Source organism: Mus caroli, chromosome 17 (assembly GCF_900094665.2).
Source record: "Mus caroli chromosome 17, CAROLI_EIJ_v1.1, whole genome shotgun sequence".
Lineage (NCBI taxonomy): Eukaryota > Metazoa > Chordata > Mammalia > Rodentia > Muridae > Mus > Mus caroli.
The window spans coordinates 3,192,271-3,208,428 of NC_034586.1; the positions used below are offsets into that span (position 1 = coordinate 3,192,271).

A 16,158-nucleotide genomic window follows, 5' to 3' on the forward strand; every position below is an offset into this window, starting at 1 on the left:
AAAAAAAAAAAAAAAAAAAAAAAAAAAAAGCTGTGGTGGAACAGCTGCAGCCTCCAACAGCTTGAGGCTCCTCAGTGAGCGGCTGTGGCCTGCAGGCTGTGGGAACAGAGCCGGGTGGGGTGGGACAGTGTGTTCTCAGCACGCAGGCTGCTACCTGCTCACTTCCATTCTGCTGGTGTGCTGCCCCCAAACAACACAGGACCAACATCTATTTCCTTTGGTTCAGTGGCCGCCAGCTCAAAACACCCATCAGTAGGTAAAGAAGCAAGGGCCTGGCTACAAACAGGGACGGCCTCCCCCTCTCACCCTCTTTGTCTTTCCACTCTCCATTTCCTGTTCTGGCCCCCTTGCCAGCAGCTCCAGATGCCTGAATCAAGGTCGGCTGCCGGGCCCAGGGCAGCAACCAGCGTTGTAACAAGAATGATTGCAGGCATGTGTCAACCACAGGGACAGGTTTTGTCCCAGAGTGTGAGGTTTGCTGATATTGTCACTGTGCAAAGGCCACAGAGCATAGATGGCTTCGACATCCCCAGAGGAGACAGTGTTCTGGGACTGCATGGTGGTTAGCTTTAATTGTCAACTCACCCCAACCTAGAATTCCCTAGCAGGAGAGTCTCAGTGAGGGACTGTCTGCATTTTGACAGTCTGGAGGCATGTATGTGAGAGATTCCCTTAACTGAGCTAGTTGGTGTGAGTGCCACCATCCTAGACAGGGGTGGGGGTGGGGGTTCTGAACTGTATAAAAGTAGGAGGATTGAGCTAATCACAAAATGAATTAATTAACTAAGCAGGCAAGCAAACTTGCATGTGCTCATTCTCTGTCTTGTCTATGGATGTAGTGCGACTGTAGAGCTGTCTGGAGACCCCGCCTTCGCTTCCCCACAGTGAACTTGGAATTGTAAGCTACAACCAATCCCTTTTCTCTCTGCTGCTTTGGTTGGGATATTTTATCACAGCCCCAGAAATGAAGCCAGGACAGGCCGCTGTTCTATATGAAGTCTCTATAGCTGTGTGACTTTCCCCATCGTAGACACCACCCCTGTGCCCTAGTCAGCCCTCCCTGGTTCTTCCAGCCCTTTCTTCCCTCCCAGTGTGCATTAAAGCTTGCTTTCTTTTCCCAACCATCCTCCTGGAGTGTGAGTGGTTTGTTTGCCCGCTATTTTTCTGGCCTCTGGAATATAGATTGGGTCCGACTTGGTTTTGCCTTTGCAATTCCTCACACCTGGCAGCAGCAGGTCAGTAAATGATGCTAGATGCTGCACCACGTCCCGTGCGCAGACGGTCCGGATGCTGCACCACGTCCCGTGCGCAGACGGTCCGGATGCTGTAGCCCACCCTTCCCCTGGGATCCAATATGGCTACACAGACAAAACAGAAACACAGTCAGTCCACTCCTGAACCATGGTTACATCTTTCACATTTTTAGTTACTCAGGGCAACCATAATTCAAAAACTTGAAATGGCTAATTCTAGAAGTACGCATTTCACATGTTCTAAATAATTTACTGTGGCCTGTGTGGTGGTTGGTTTCTAACTTGAAAAGAGCGATTCTAAAGAGTTAACCCCAACAGATTATCCTCTGTGTCTGCCTGAGAGCGATTGTCTCGACTATTTACTTTGTTGGATTTTTTTCAAATTATATATATATATATATATATATATATATTTACTTTTTCACTTTACATCCTGCTCACTGCCCCCATCCTGGTCACCCCCTCCCACAATCCTTCCTCCATCCCCCCTCCCCTTCTCCTCTGAGTAGGTAGGCCCTCCCCCTGGGTACACCCCACCCCCTCCCTGCACTTCAAGTCTCTGTGAGGCTAGGCACTTCCTCTCCCACTGTGGCCAGACAAGGCAGCCCAGCTAGTAGAACACAGCGCGAGTGCAGGCAGCAGCTTTTGGGACAGCCCCTACTCCAGCTGTTCAGGACCGACATGAAGACCACACTGCACATCTGCTACATATGAGCAGGGAGGCCTAGGTCCAGCCTGTGTATGTTCTTTGGTTGGTGGTTCAGACCCTGAGAGCCCCAAGGGTCCAGGTTAGCTGACTCTGTTGTTCTTCCTGTGGAGTTCCTGCCCCCTTAGGGGCTGCAATCCTTCCTCTTATTCTTCCCTAAGAGTCCGCAAGCTCCATCCACTGTTTGGCTGTGGGTGTCTGCACCTGTCTGAGTCAGCTGCTGGGTGGAGCCTATTTTATTGGTAGCCTCCTTGACTGGTTTGGCCTTGCTTAGTAGATCAGGTTAGCCTTGAACTCACAGAAATCCGCTTGCTTTGGCCTCCTTGGTGCTGGAATTAAAGGCATGTGCCACAGGGCTCAGCCCTTGATTGTTAATTGATGTGGGACTGCCCACCTTGATATGGGCGGACTGTTTCATTGGCTGGGCCCTGAACTGTGTTAAAGAAAACTGAGTAGGAGCTGGTGGCAGATCTACATTCATTTCTCTTTGAGGCTGTGAGTTTCTGCTTTGACCTCCCCTCTGTTATGGACTGTGTAAGCCAAATAATGTGGGTCCCCCCTTCCCATCCCACGCTGCTTTTTGTCAGGGTGCTTGTGGGAACAGAAATGGAATGACTTACTATGGTAACCTCTGTATTACTAACCTTTGATGCCTAATGCTTACTTATATCTGAAACTTTATTAGAGGCATGATAGGAAAGACACTGTATGACAGGTGGGCGTGGTCTGCTGCTTCCAGGTCCTGAGTGGGAGGGCTGTGGCTGTCTAGGGGCCCCTCAGACACAGTGCCCTGCGCCACACAGCCCCAGAGAAACGGCTTCCCTTGTTGCTCCTCTCCTTCCTGAACAAACAGGATTATAGACATCGTAGAAAACTGGGTCTGGGAGGTCTTGGGGTTCTCGCTGTGCCATTGTGACAGTCTGTATGAGATCACTGGCTTGTGATCATTTCTAGAGTTCGTTTCGAGTTTAGGAGTGACTCAGGTTTGCCTGTGTGCTTCAGAGTTCTGACACTGCAGCTTTCTGCATATTCCCATCCCTGACTGTCTCTCTCCTGCCCTGCTGCCTCCTGCTTCTGACTTTAGTAAACCTTCCAGTCTTGGTGTACACAACGTTTCTCAGTTCAAGCCAGGCACTGGGTACCTCCTACTGTAACCCGAGACTCCCATTAGAGAGAAACACGCCAGCACGAAATGAAACTGAGCTCGCTATGGAGAAACACAGAGTGGAAAGAATGGAGGCTAAAGGTGAAGGGGTGATTGGTTTTGACTAGAAATAAGGAAAAACTGACTGAAGCGTTTGGCACCCTGTATGGCCCTTCCAAGACTAACATGTCTTAGTCAGTGTTCTCTTGCTGTGGTGAAACACCATGACCCAAAGGCAAGTTGAGGACGGAAAGGGTTATTTGGCTTACATGTCCACGATGCTGTTCATCACCAAAGCAAGTCAGGACAGGAACATGGAGGCAGGAGCTGATGCAGAGGCCATGGAAGGGTACTGCTTACTGGTTTACATGGCTTGCTCAGCCTGCTTTCTTGTAGAATACAGGACCACCAGCCCAGGGATGGTCTACCCACAATGGTCTGGGTCCTCCCCTATCAATCATTAATTAAGAAAATGCCCCTACAGCCTTCCCCACAGCCCAATCTTGTGGAGGAATTTTCTCAGTTGAGGTTCCCTCCTCTCAAATGACTATAATTCATGTCAAGTTGATATACATCTAGCCAACACCCAGCAGTTCTGTGAGTCCTCCTAATATCAGCCGGCACTTCCTGCCTGCCATACAGCATGCCGTGTTCTCTATCTGTATCCACACTTCACTGTCAAAGGCCTAGGAACACCCTGGGTGTCACTCTGATTTGTGAGTAACAACATTAAGTCCTGGGTGGGTGGAGTTCTGTAAGTTGCTCAAGACCTCAGCGGTGAAGCGAGGGACAGAACAGGGCTACTTACAGGATAGTAGCCTCTTATTGCCCTCAGTTGTTTAGAGTAAACGGAATTTAGTTGGCCAGAAGGAAGAGTAGAGAGAATATGGAAGAGTATCTAATGTGATGTGGTCAATAATCTGTGGTTGCAGGGGCGTGGCGTGGGTTGATTTTCGAAGAAGAGCCATTTCTGCTAGGCGCGTGCAAGTGCAGGTCTCAGTGCAGCCTCAGGTGCCAGTCCTCATGTTCCACCTTGTTTGAGGAGGCTCTCAATGTCGGTAAGTTTCTGGGGGAGTCTTCTGACCCCTCACCTCACTGTAGAGTGCTGTTCAGCTTTTACGTGGGCTCTGAGGATCTGAACTCATGTCCTCACACAAAGCACTGCCCACCCACCCATCTCTCTGGCCCCATCTGAACGGGTCTTAGATGACTTCATGGGGAGAGGGCAGGAGCAGGAAGCACTGAGGATGGAGAAGCACAAACCCACCCTTGGGTGGTACATGAGACTTCACTTTCTCCTCTCGCTCACTCAAAAATGTTACAAAACTGAAAAGCATCCAAGAGAAGAAGTATGTTTGTTTCATCCATATTTTTTTTAAATACCTGAAAAACCCCAAAGTCCTTTTAAAATTTCTTGGTAGTGCATGTCACCAGAAATCAAGTTTGTGACCACGTTCTTATTCTTGCTAAAACTGTAAGTGTTGGCTTCTTTGATGGGCCTGTTCATCTTTCTGACTATAATAGAAAAACCTGTATTGACTAGGGAGAATTTTATTAGCAATTTTTCAAGGAAAGAAGTTTCTGGGGAAAGGATACTATGAACCAAGAGTAGTTTCAATATTTTTTTTCATCAGCCAGGCTCTATGCATCCTAGGCGAGCATGTTACCCAGGACTGTGCTCACAGCCCACTGTTTTATGTCTTCAGACAAAGCCTCACCAACTATCCTGGGCAGGCCTCAGCCTCCCAAGCAGCTGAGATTGCATGAGATGCTGCTGGGCCCAACAGGAGCTGATTCTGAGTGAGTTGGAAAAAAGAATTCCACTGTAGAATCTCCACATTGGCAAACGACTCCCAAAAGTCCAGCGCCAACCTAGCCAAGAGGAAGCTTCCGAGGATGTAGATAAACACCGGAGGTCATTTAAGTGACTGCTATTGAAAGAGCAACTACAAGCTTCGTTACAACCCAGAAATCAGGCAGAATTTAGTTCATAGTCAAACTAACTTAGAAAACTGTTTATAAGCTCCAAACCAACCGATTCTCTATTCGTCTCTGCCCCGATCTCCTCCAAACCAATGGCAAGTTGGAAAGTGAACAAGAGTGATGGCATTAATATAGAAGCCACCTGGGCAATGAGGGGGTCGACTAGTTCATAAGTTCAGAAACCAGTTTTTATAGGAACTGCCTTGTGCCTCCCGTTCTCTCCTGGAGTTAGTGTATGCACAGCATAACTTATATAATGATTGTAACAGTAATAAAAAATAGGTATGTGTTATAATGATGTGACATGAACTTCTCTATAAAAAAGAATATCAGCTGACAGAGGAGGTAACCAGACATCTGTGGCTGATGGTATCCGCACGCACACACTGTTGCTGGCCTGTGATTTATTGACCCAAATCCTGTAAGTGGTGATGTCTTTCTCGGATGGTAAATAATGGTCAAAGTTTTTTCCTTCAGTGTACACAGTAGCCGCTTTCCTTGAAAATCCTGATTATGCACGGCATCCCTCTGTGAGTTAACTTCTGTCGCCAGGTTGTGCGGTTTTCCCCATAAGTTGGTAAGAAAGTCAACCCATGTAAGGGATTTCAGCACAGTTCGATAACAGAAGCGTACACGTATCTCTAAACCAGGGGTAGTACAATCCCCAAGGAAAGCCTGTAGCAAGTTCCAGTGTTCAATCATAGTAAACAGAATGTCCTAAGCCTCTGAGCGGCATGATGATGAAAAGACACCGGCAACCACAGAGCAATCACCCACTGGCTTGCTAGTCCATCCTTTTGATTTTCTGAGACTTTCTGTGCAGTTTTTCCTGAACTTGAGAGCCTTCTGACCTTGACTCCTGAGTGTGAAATGTCAGGTGCACACTACAAACCCTGCCTTCCACTAACTCTTGTCATAAATGACCTTGGGATAATGTTTAGAAAGGGTCTTTTCAACCCTCTTAGGGTTGCTACTGCTTGTATGAAAGACCATGATGAAAAAGCAAGTTGAGGGGGAAAGAGCATTTACTTGGCTTCTACTTCCACATCATAGCATCCTAGTCTATCACTGAAGGAAGTCAGGACAGGAACTTAAGCAGGGCAGGAACCTGGAGGCAGGAGCTGGTGCAGAGGCCGTGGAGGGGTGCTGCTTACTAGCTTGTTCCTTGTGGTTTCCTCAGCCTGCTTTCTTGTAGAACCTAGGACCACCAGCCCATGGATGGCCCCACCCACAGTGGGCTAGGCTTCCCCCCACCTTTGCTCACGAATGGAGAAAATGTCCTAAAGTTGGATCTTATAGAGGCATCTTCTCAACTGAGGCTTCCTTCTTCAGATAACTCTAACTTATGTCAAGTTAACATAAAACTAGCCAGGACAGCCTTCTAAGGCAAAAACAAACAAACAAAACAAAACAAAAACAAGACACATTTCAAACAGAAGGCTTTACTGACCTTCCATGCTCACCAAGTATCTGAGATACTAAAATTCTATAGAAATGAGGATAAAGTCTCCCATTTGGCTGAATGTACAGAGAAGCTGGGATCCAAGTCCCCAAGAGTTGAGAGTAACCACGGCGAAATGGATTTGGAATTCTCACAAACCACTATCCAAACCACTGCCTCTCTGTCTTTTGGAATACCAGAAATCCATGCGGGCTAAAGCTGAAGCTCTTTTGATGAGTTGGAGTTGAAATCTTGTGTTGCGTCCTCGGCTTTGAGTTTGTATAATAATGATATGGGTCATCGTTTTTCATCTGCTTTCAAACTGCTGTTGGTGTGGTCGGCTGACTCAGTGACCCTCAGCTTGAGGACCAAGACCCTATGCATTTCTTTTGGTTTGTTTGAACTGTATGCACCCTGAAGGTGTTCTGCTGTGTTGTGTTTTGCCTTGGTGACAAGGAAGATCAGAGGTCCGGCTAATGCTGATGGGCAGTTGCTTCACTCCAGCTTCCTGGTAGAAATTTCAGCCTCTTTTCCTTGATGGTGACGTCTCTCTGACTTTATTCTCCTCTTTACATGCTTTTGCTATAATCCCCTCATAGGACACAGCAAATGGAGGTGCCCAGAATAGTGTCTGGTGCTCTACAAACGCCCAACAAAGATGGCTAGATTGCGCAGGGGAACTCCACTATACTGCCACAAGGGGGAGCCAGTGTTCTCTTTCTTGAACAGGGTAGTTCCCACTCCTTGATCCTGGCCGGCCCAGGATGGGGAGGGAATAGTGTTTCATGGATAGTTGTATTCCTGAAATGCACATGACTAAAATGCATATTTTCTGGGTAAGCATCGAGGAGCCCAGGTTCCTCTTGTGGAAAGGCTGTCATTATCCCTCCAGGATGGCATTCACTGGGACCCTACCTTACTGAGAAGCTGGAGACCCAAGCCAGAGAAGAACACATCCAGCCACAGGAACTGTTCTCATCCAGTGCTTTGTTTATTTAAAATAACTGAGACTCAAGCAAACCAGCAAGTGACTCTGCAGGCTGTTCACAAATAGAAGACAGCCAGAAGTGAACTCAGAGGCTTACGCTTGGGAAGCGCAAACACTAACTTGCTCCTTGTAGCATTGGTCACACTGTGTTCTAAGGTGTGTGTGGGTGTGTGCACAGGTGCATTTGCATGCTCGTGTGCATGAAGACCAGAGATCATCCTCTGCTCGCTCTCTCTCTGTCTCTAAAGATTTATTTATATATGTAAGTATGTAAGTATACTGTCGCTGTCTTCATGCACATCAGAAGGGGGCATCAGATCCCATAACAGATGGTTGTAAGCCACCATGTGGTTGCTGGGAATTGAACTCAGGACTCTGGAAGATCAGTCAGTGCTCTTAACTGCTGAGCCATCTCTCCAGCCCCATCTTCCACTCTTGTTCCTCCAGTGCCATCTCTTTGTCTTTTGAGTCAGGGTCTCTCACTGGGTCTTGCTGATTAGGCTAAGCTGGAACTTCCTGCCTAGCTCCTAGGATTGGGATTACAAGGTGTGACACTGGATTGAAGACTGGTCCTTACCTGCCAGGCAAACAGTTCATGAACTGAGCCATCTCACAGCTACCACCACGATCTCCCTGTTGTTCTCCCTTTCCATGGAGACACGGAGTTCTGAAACAGAGATCCGCTAGTTCGCTTCTGCATCTGGGAAGTTGGAACAGGAGAACCTGAGGCTGTGGCACACAGACATGCTGGGTGGCTGCTCCTGAAGTCCCTCTTGCCGTGTGATTCCTGATGCCTGGCTAGGAACAGAGCAGGCACCTAAGGGTTCTTTACTGGTGGGAAGCAGAGGCCAAGCAGCCCCTTTTCAGGTCTCTAGCTTTTCCCGTTCATGCCACCCCCACAACTGTTACCTTAATTTCATCTTACAATGAAATCAATAAACGTGTAATTTCTTAGGCCACAGTCCTTAGCCTGTCTTGGTCTGTGGGAAACAACATCCTTCTTTTCATTAATCTTTTTAAGAATATATTTTATTACATGGGCATATCTGCATACCACTTGTGTGTCTGGTGCCCTCAGAGGCAGGAAAGGACATTGGACCCCATAGGACTAGAGTTACAGATAGTTGTAATCCATTATGTGGGTTCTAAGAATTGAACTCAGGTCATCTGGAAGAGCAGCCAGTGCTCCTAAACACTGAGAGACCTCTCTGGGCCCTGTTTCCATTATTCTTTAACTAAAACTTAGCATTTCCTTCCACCGTGAATGAAAGCAAAGGCCAAGGTGAAATCAGCCAGACCTGTAACTTTGTTCCCGACAGAAATCCCAAGTGTTCTCCTGTGACATCATTTGCCTTAGAGACAGCAAAGCTTTGTCTCTATCCCTGCCACTTTGACATTGTTAATAATTACATCACTGCTGGACCTTAATTATCTCACATATCAATGAATACACAAGCTACTATGTAACAATTTTTAATACTTTAGTATGGTACCAATGTACTTTATTGTGTGGGCCTCCCCAGACTACCACAGATTACATAAAGGGTTAAGAGTATTTGTCGAAAGAGAGTGATGTCATAGGAGTCTGTTGATCATCCATGAATTCAAAAGTCATCAAAGTACAGAAAGGACCCTCATGACTACGGGACGAACTAGGCTGGAAAATCAAAATGGCGTTACAGAAAGCATACTGCTTGAATTGTCTACATTTTCTTGGTGGATGGAGGCATGCAGAATCTTTTGGCTTGAACTAAGCAGAAGCAGGGCCCGGTGCCTAATGATGCTCATAGCACTATTACAGGACATAAATAATTGATAGGTTGAGGTTGCTGTGGTTATGCATATTCCCCTAATTGATGGCACTCTTTCTGAGTTCTGACGATACTTGTAAAAAATAATAGCCGACAGCTGAGGACATCCTTGCGCTAATGTGTTTTCAATTAAAGTGGTGTGGAGTTAGTTGTGTGCTTTGTAATGACGCTTCAGTGAACAACTGCAGAACACATATGTAACACAATGGTCCCATAAGACTATCACAGAGATGGGAGGTTCCTATCTTGTTCTGCATGTTTGTGGTGGCTTTGCTACAACCATACCTACTGCATGGCTGGGGTGGGGCATAATAACTTTCTTATGTATGAAGGACATTTGATAATGCTAAATGACCATGATACATGTTTATGCATTTAATACATTATATTTTTACTTTTATTTTAATTACGTGTGTGTTTGTGCATATGAATATAGTACCCATAGAAGCCAGAAGGTGGCTTTGGACCTCCAGAGCTGGAGTTACAGGCAGTTGTGAGCTGCCTAGCGTGAGTGCTGAGACCTCTGGAAGAGTAATGAATGCTCTTCACCACTGCACCTCTGCTGCCCCACCACACCATACTTTTTACTGGTGTGTGTGTGTATGTGAGTGTGTGTGTGTGTGTGTGGTGCATGTTTGTTCACATGTGTGCAGGAACATGTGTGCAGGTACACGTGTATACTCGAGCATATGGAAACCAGGTGCCAGCCTCAGCTGTTGCTCCTTGCACATCACCCACCTTGATTTTTTTTTTAAGACAGGGTCCTTTGCTGGCCCAGAACTAGCCATTTGGCCTGCTGATCAACAAGTTGTTTTATCATGTTTGTCTTCTTCTTCTTCTTTTCTTCTTCCTTTCTTCTTCTTCTCTCCTCCTCCTCTTCCTCCTCTTCCTCCTCCTTCTCTTCTTCTTCTTCTTCTTCTTCTTCTTCTTCTTCTTCTTCTTCTTCTTCTTCTTCTTCTTCTAGACAAAAGAAACTGGCCACCAAGGAAACCTGCTGTGTTTTGTTGCTCTAGCGCAGGGTTCTCAACCTGTGAGTAGTGACCCCATTGGAAATCACATACCAGATCTCTATGTATCAGATATTTATATTGTGATTCATAACAGTAGCAAAATTTCAGTTATAAAGTAGCAATTGAATGATTTTTATGGTTGGAGATCACCACAACATGAGGAACTATATTAAAGGGTGGCAGCGTTAGGAAGGTTGACAACCACTGGGCTAGCACCAACCCCTGCACACCTTGGGTGGTACCCCCTTTCTCTCATGCTTGATCTAATCCTGTATGGTTCTGTTCACACCAGGGGCAGTGGGCTATATCATTCATAAATACATACATTCATACATTCAGCCTGGTATGCAGCAGGCTAGACCATCTGGGTCTATGTAACTAAATTAGTGAACTCTCTAATATTTGCACTGATAGAATGGCTAACATTAAACAATAGATGTTAACATTAAACGTAGGTCTCTGTCCTCTCACAACTGAAGATCCAAATTTTTGATAGGAATGTCTAAGTTTAGAAATTATACAAGGTATTGAAAGATACATGAAAATCATAGCTGAAAACGCCAAGCTGTGTCTGTCCCCAGTGGTCTCACCTCTGGAGTGACGTTGCACAGGTGTGCAGCCAGGCAAACCAATGATGGCTCTTGTTAGTTCTTTGTCTTTTTTTATTTTTATTTTTTAACAGGTTTTAAGGCATTAACCAGGCTGGACTCTGTCACTTCTACTGACCTGGACATATTTTTCTGGGGAAATTTTGCTGCCCTAAGTCTTAGGGCTCTCTCATGACTGCTTGTCAACTTCCTCAGGCTGGAGATTACTAGCGCTTTACAGAAATTATCTGCTCAGCAGCCATGCATCATTTATAACAATCTCTGGCAAAACCTCAGAAAAAGATACGCGCTTGTCTCATCTGGCAGAGCCCAGTGAAAACACTCTCCGGGTGGAAGCGACTCCAGCCGTGGGGCAGCCTCGTGGGCTTTGCTTCTCTGAAGGAGTATGACCCAGTTAGGAAGGAAGGAAGAGCCACACGTCAAACACAGTCACCACTGAAACCAGAGAGGGGCTGGACTCCGGCTTCTCCACAGGACAGTGGATCCCTTCTATCAGAAATGGCCCATGAAGTGGACCTGGAGTCCTTCAAGGAGTTGGAACGGGACATCATTCTCCGAGTCCTATATCGTGATCAAACTGTTCAAAGCACGGAGGAGGAAAGGGTCCGGTAAGCTGCGCTTCCACCTGGGGCTGCGCTTTGACCCGGGGCGGTCCAACAGGGCTTGGAGTTTTCTGCTTAGAGCCTTGGCTCTGCTCCTTGGCTTTCTTGTGACTGCCAGCTCAGGGCTGAGCTTCTCACCCACGTGAAGCCCATTGAAGGTGTAGGCATGGGGATTGTCTTTGCAATAGAACTAAATTAATCTCACAATTCTTTGGAAAAAGGAGCCTTTGTGATGTTTGTGGGAGCTACTAAAGAAACACTGCCAGGCTTCTGTCAGCCCCCCAAGGGAAAACTTCCAGTTAAGGTTCCCCACCTTGATTTCCATGGTACCTGAAGGCACAAATCGGGGGTTGGGGGTCAGAAACAGAAAACCGGGAGAATCCATTTCTGTCTTCTCTTTGTTCGCTTTTGCCTTAAGGCTGGCTTAGAGAAAGGAAGGTGAACCTGCTAAGCCTGTTCCCTGTCCCTTTATGGACAGGAGCTTCTTTTCTGGCCTGGCTGGGTTGCAGGAGCTGTTTGTGCTCACTGGCAGCTCTGGACATGGTCAGAACCTCCCTGTTAGCTGGGAGGTTCCCTCTGTAAATACATATAGCTTGTTTTTCCTTATTCCGGCACACCAGAAATCTCACTACGTGGCGGGTAGATGCAGGAGGATTAGATCAGGTCAGTCAGGGCTAGAGAGATGACTCAGCAGTTAAGGCCACATTTTGGTCTTGCAGTTCAATTCCCAGGACCCTCAGGATGGGCCACAACCATCTGTAACTCCAGGTCCAGGGGAACCAATGCCCTTTCTGGCCTCTGTAGGTACCAGGTACTCATGTGGTGCACATGTACACATACAAGCAAAACACTCATATTCACAAGATTGAAAGAAATCTAAATATTTTTAATTTAAAAAAAGAGTTCAAGGTCAGCTCCCAGCTTTTAGGCATATTTGAAAGCAAGCAGATGGTTGGGCATAGATATGCTTAGCACACAAGAAACCATTCAGTCTCTGCACCAAGCAGGGGTACAAAGGAATGCTTTTAATAGGAGAACTTCTCCAGAGTTACAGGGGAGATGGCTCAGCAGTTAGGAGTACTGCCTGCTTTTCCAGAGGGTCTGGGTTTGATTCCAGCACCCATATGGTGGTTAATCATCTGTAACTCCAGGCCCAGGGGCCCGATACCCTCTCTGGCCTCCACAGGCACAGCATGCCCGTGATGAACTAACATACATGCATGTTAAACATCTACGTGGAAAAAAATACCACACACGTAAAATAACATTCTTAAAGAAGGAAATGGTCTGCTTAGCCCAAAATACAATTTTTTTCCCTTGCTTGCTTATTTATTTATTTATTTATTTAAGACAAGCTCTCTTTCCACTAAGAGGTCCCAGAACTCCCAGTGTATGTAGACCTGGCTGACTTTGAACTCATAGAGATCCACCTGCTTCTTTGTCCCAAGCACCACGATTAAAGGGAGGAGCCACCACGCCTGGTCCTGCCTTTACTTCAAAACCCTTTAAAAGTACTTGTAAACTCTGATTTACTGGGATAATAACAGACCGAGAAAAATGGAACTTTATTGGATTTTAGAATAGAATAGCTGTTTGGAATAGTAACAGTGTCTTGACCACTGGTATGGAAGGTTTTATTCTGAAAGGGCAGGCAGAGCCTGAGCTGCCTCTGGGACCTACACTGTTTCGCTTGAGCCCAGGCTTCGACAGCTGAGGTGAGAGACTAGCGTAAGGCGCTGTGGAGGCTCCTGTAGTTTAGCTTCATAGATCTGTTTGAGTTTTATCTCTGTTGCTATGATAAATCTCCCTGGGGGAAAAAAAAGCACTTTGAGGGAAAAAGAGGCTGATTTCATCTTATAATTCCAGGTTACCACCCAATATTGTAGGGAAGTCCAGGTAGAAACTTCAAATAGCCAGACACGTCACATCTGTGGCCAAGAGCAGAGAGGAAACAATGTATATTTGCTTACTTGCTTGCCCCACTCCATTTCTCCTTCTCATACAATTTATGCCCTGTCTAGGGGATGGTGCCACCCACAGTGGCTGGGTCTTTCTACATTAATTAATTTATGACAATCTCCCACAGATACGTCCACAGTCCAACCCAAGGTAGACGATCCTTGTTGAGGCTCTTTCCAAATGAGTTTAGGTTATGCCAAGCTGGCAATGAAAACAAATCATTACACCAACCAATCATTATTCAACTTGTTGGGTCACAGGAAACTGAAGTCACACCTGCAGCATCTTCGGTGGAAGGGGGCGAAGAGCTCTAGCCAGGAGTACAAGGGAAAGTGCTGTGCACGTTGCCAGCGGGCTCTGGGCCTTCTGCTGAACCGTGGGGCCGTGTGTCAGGGCTGCAGCCACCGTGTGTGTTCCGAGTGCCGCGTGTTCCTGCGGAGGACTCGTGCATGGAAGTGCACGGTTTGCTTTGAGGACAGGTAAGCATCTCGGGTCGGGTGTGCATGTGCTCGGTATGTGTGATAGTGCTCGCTCTGTTTCTCCTCTGACCCAGGACTCAGGGATGGCCCAGCACACCTCAGTCATCAGTGTTTCCTGAAAGCCATCCTACCAAGTCTGATTCATAGATTCCCAGGCTGCATAAGCTACAGATGGAAAGGAGATATTTTAATTTTAAAAATGGCTTTATTATGTAAAGTTTATTGGAGACAGGGTCTCACTGTATATCCCTGGCCAATCTGCAAATTGATACATAGATCAGGCTGGCCTCAAATTTACAGAGATCCGACTCCGGAGTGTTGGGATTAAAGCCATGTGCCATCATACCCAGCCATCAAACATAAGACATCTTTATTTATGAATGTTTGGTGACTGATGATAGACTGTTCCATAACTTGTCATTTATTTGGACTTCTTGATTATTGACTTAGTTTTTATTGTTGTTGTTGTTTATTTTAAAAGAGGGTCTCATGAAACCCAGGCTGGCTTCAAACTCAAGATGTGTAGCTGAGGCTGATCCCGAGCTCCTGACCCTCCAGCCTCTTTCAAGAGCTGAGATTTTGGGGCCACTGTACACCCAACCCGATGTCTTGGTTTTCTTAGCCCTCATCCCCATCAGGAAAGTATCAGGGAATAACTGCAGGGATGCAAGTAAGGTCCTGAGTCGCTTTCTGGGATTGTGTTTTGAATGAGGGAAGTGGTTTCAAAGACAGAAATCAATGGTACCTATTGATCATTTACCGAGTCTACTGCTATATATTTTACATGTCTGTCTGTCTGTCTGTGCATAGTGTGTATTCCTGATGCCCAGGAAGGCCAGAAGAGGGCATTGTGTTCCCTGGAACTAAAGTTATAGATTGTTGTGAGCCACTGTGGATTCTGGGAATTGAACCCAGGGCCTCTGGAAAAGCAGCCAGTGCACTTAACCAGTGAGACATCTCTTATGAGATTTTATTTTGTTTTGTTTTGTTTTGTTTTGAGATGGGTATCTCTATGTAACCCTGGCTGGCCTAGAACTCAGTTTATAAACCAGGCTGGACTGAAACTCAGAGATCCACCTGTTTCTGCCTACAAGTACTGGGATTAAAAGTGTGCGTTGTAGCACCTGGTTGCTACTGAGGTTTTTAAATATAGACATGGTGTCTTTCAACAAGCCATTTCGAAAACTAAGAGCACATTGGACCTGCAGTCCCACCATTCCATGTGAGAGCATATCGTAGGTGTCTTGAGAACATGGAACTGGAAGAGAGAGTGAGCAGGCACTGGTCTGAGAACAGCTTGTAAAGCATTACTGCTCCTGTCAGAGGCCTCTAGACCAGATGGTGGAAGATGCATACACTCACAGAGCACCATAAGCCTGGCTTTCCTTCCTGGACCAGGAGGGCTGTCTGCCTGGATACCCTAACATTGATGCTTGGTTTTCTGTCCCTTTGCAAGGCTTAATGCATGTCAGGCATCCAGCAAAGGTGCAAGATGCTCTGCCCTGTCCCTTCTGTCACAGCACCTATGGCCCTGTCCTGGGTCACCTGCCCCCTTTCCTGGGATGGCTGGAGTAAGGCATCCTTCAGGTTTTCTTAGTTCAAGAGAAACCCCTCAGCAGGACCATGAGCTACCCTGACCACATGGTGTGGGTGTGGGCCTAGAGAGGGGAACTTTCTCCAGGAAGTTCCATCAGTCAGCCACCTGGCTTGGATGTCTACAGTCAACCCTGATACAGGCCCTAAACAAGCCCTTCTAATAGTTAACTGCAAACTAAAGATCAAGAAAGAAGGTCTGGGCTGGGTGCTCTCCTAGGAGGGAGCTCTGTGTTGAAATCTCTGCCCTAGGGCATCCTGCCCAGCACTGTAACCTGACCCGCTAAACACACAGACGTCAAGTCTATAACCCCCAGCTTCCTTATTTCACAATAAGGATGTTTTTCAAAATAACCTGCAATCATTGCGTCACTCCAGGTGGGTTCATGAAGGAAGCCATGTTAGAAGCTAATTTGCAGCAAGTGGGACTTTCTCTCTTCTCTTTGCACCCCTTGCTCCTGCTCCAGCTCTGTCCTCTTGGGGCCACCACCCTGCATAGCTTAGCTGTCCGCCATCTCCCTGTATCACATGGGACCTAGGAAAGGGTCTTGATTCCAACCACATTTCCCTTGTTTTTTCCC

The 16,158-nt window shown here is 46.6% G+C and overlaps 1 protein-coding gene across 1 annotated transcript in view; it reads left to right on the forward strand.

Moving 5' to 3' along the window:
• Sytl3 (synaptotagmin like 3) overlaps positions 1-16,158 on the forward strand; it is a 78,757-nt gene that overhangs the window by 3,080 nt on the left and 59,519 nt on the right. Inside the window, exons 3-4 of the mRNA XM_021186111.2 lie at positions 11,019-11,552; positions 13,766-13,984. Coding sequence (XP_021041770.1) covers positions 11,443-11,552; positions 13,766-13,984 — 329 coding nt within the window. The 5' untranslated portion in view covers positions 11,019-11,442. The remainder of the gene's footprint in view (positions 1-11,018; positions 11,553-13,765; positions 13,985-16,158) is intronic.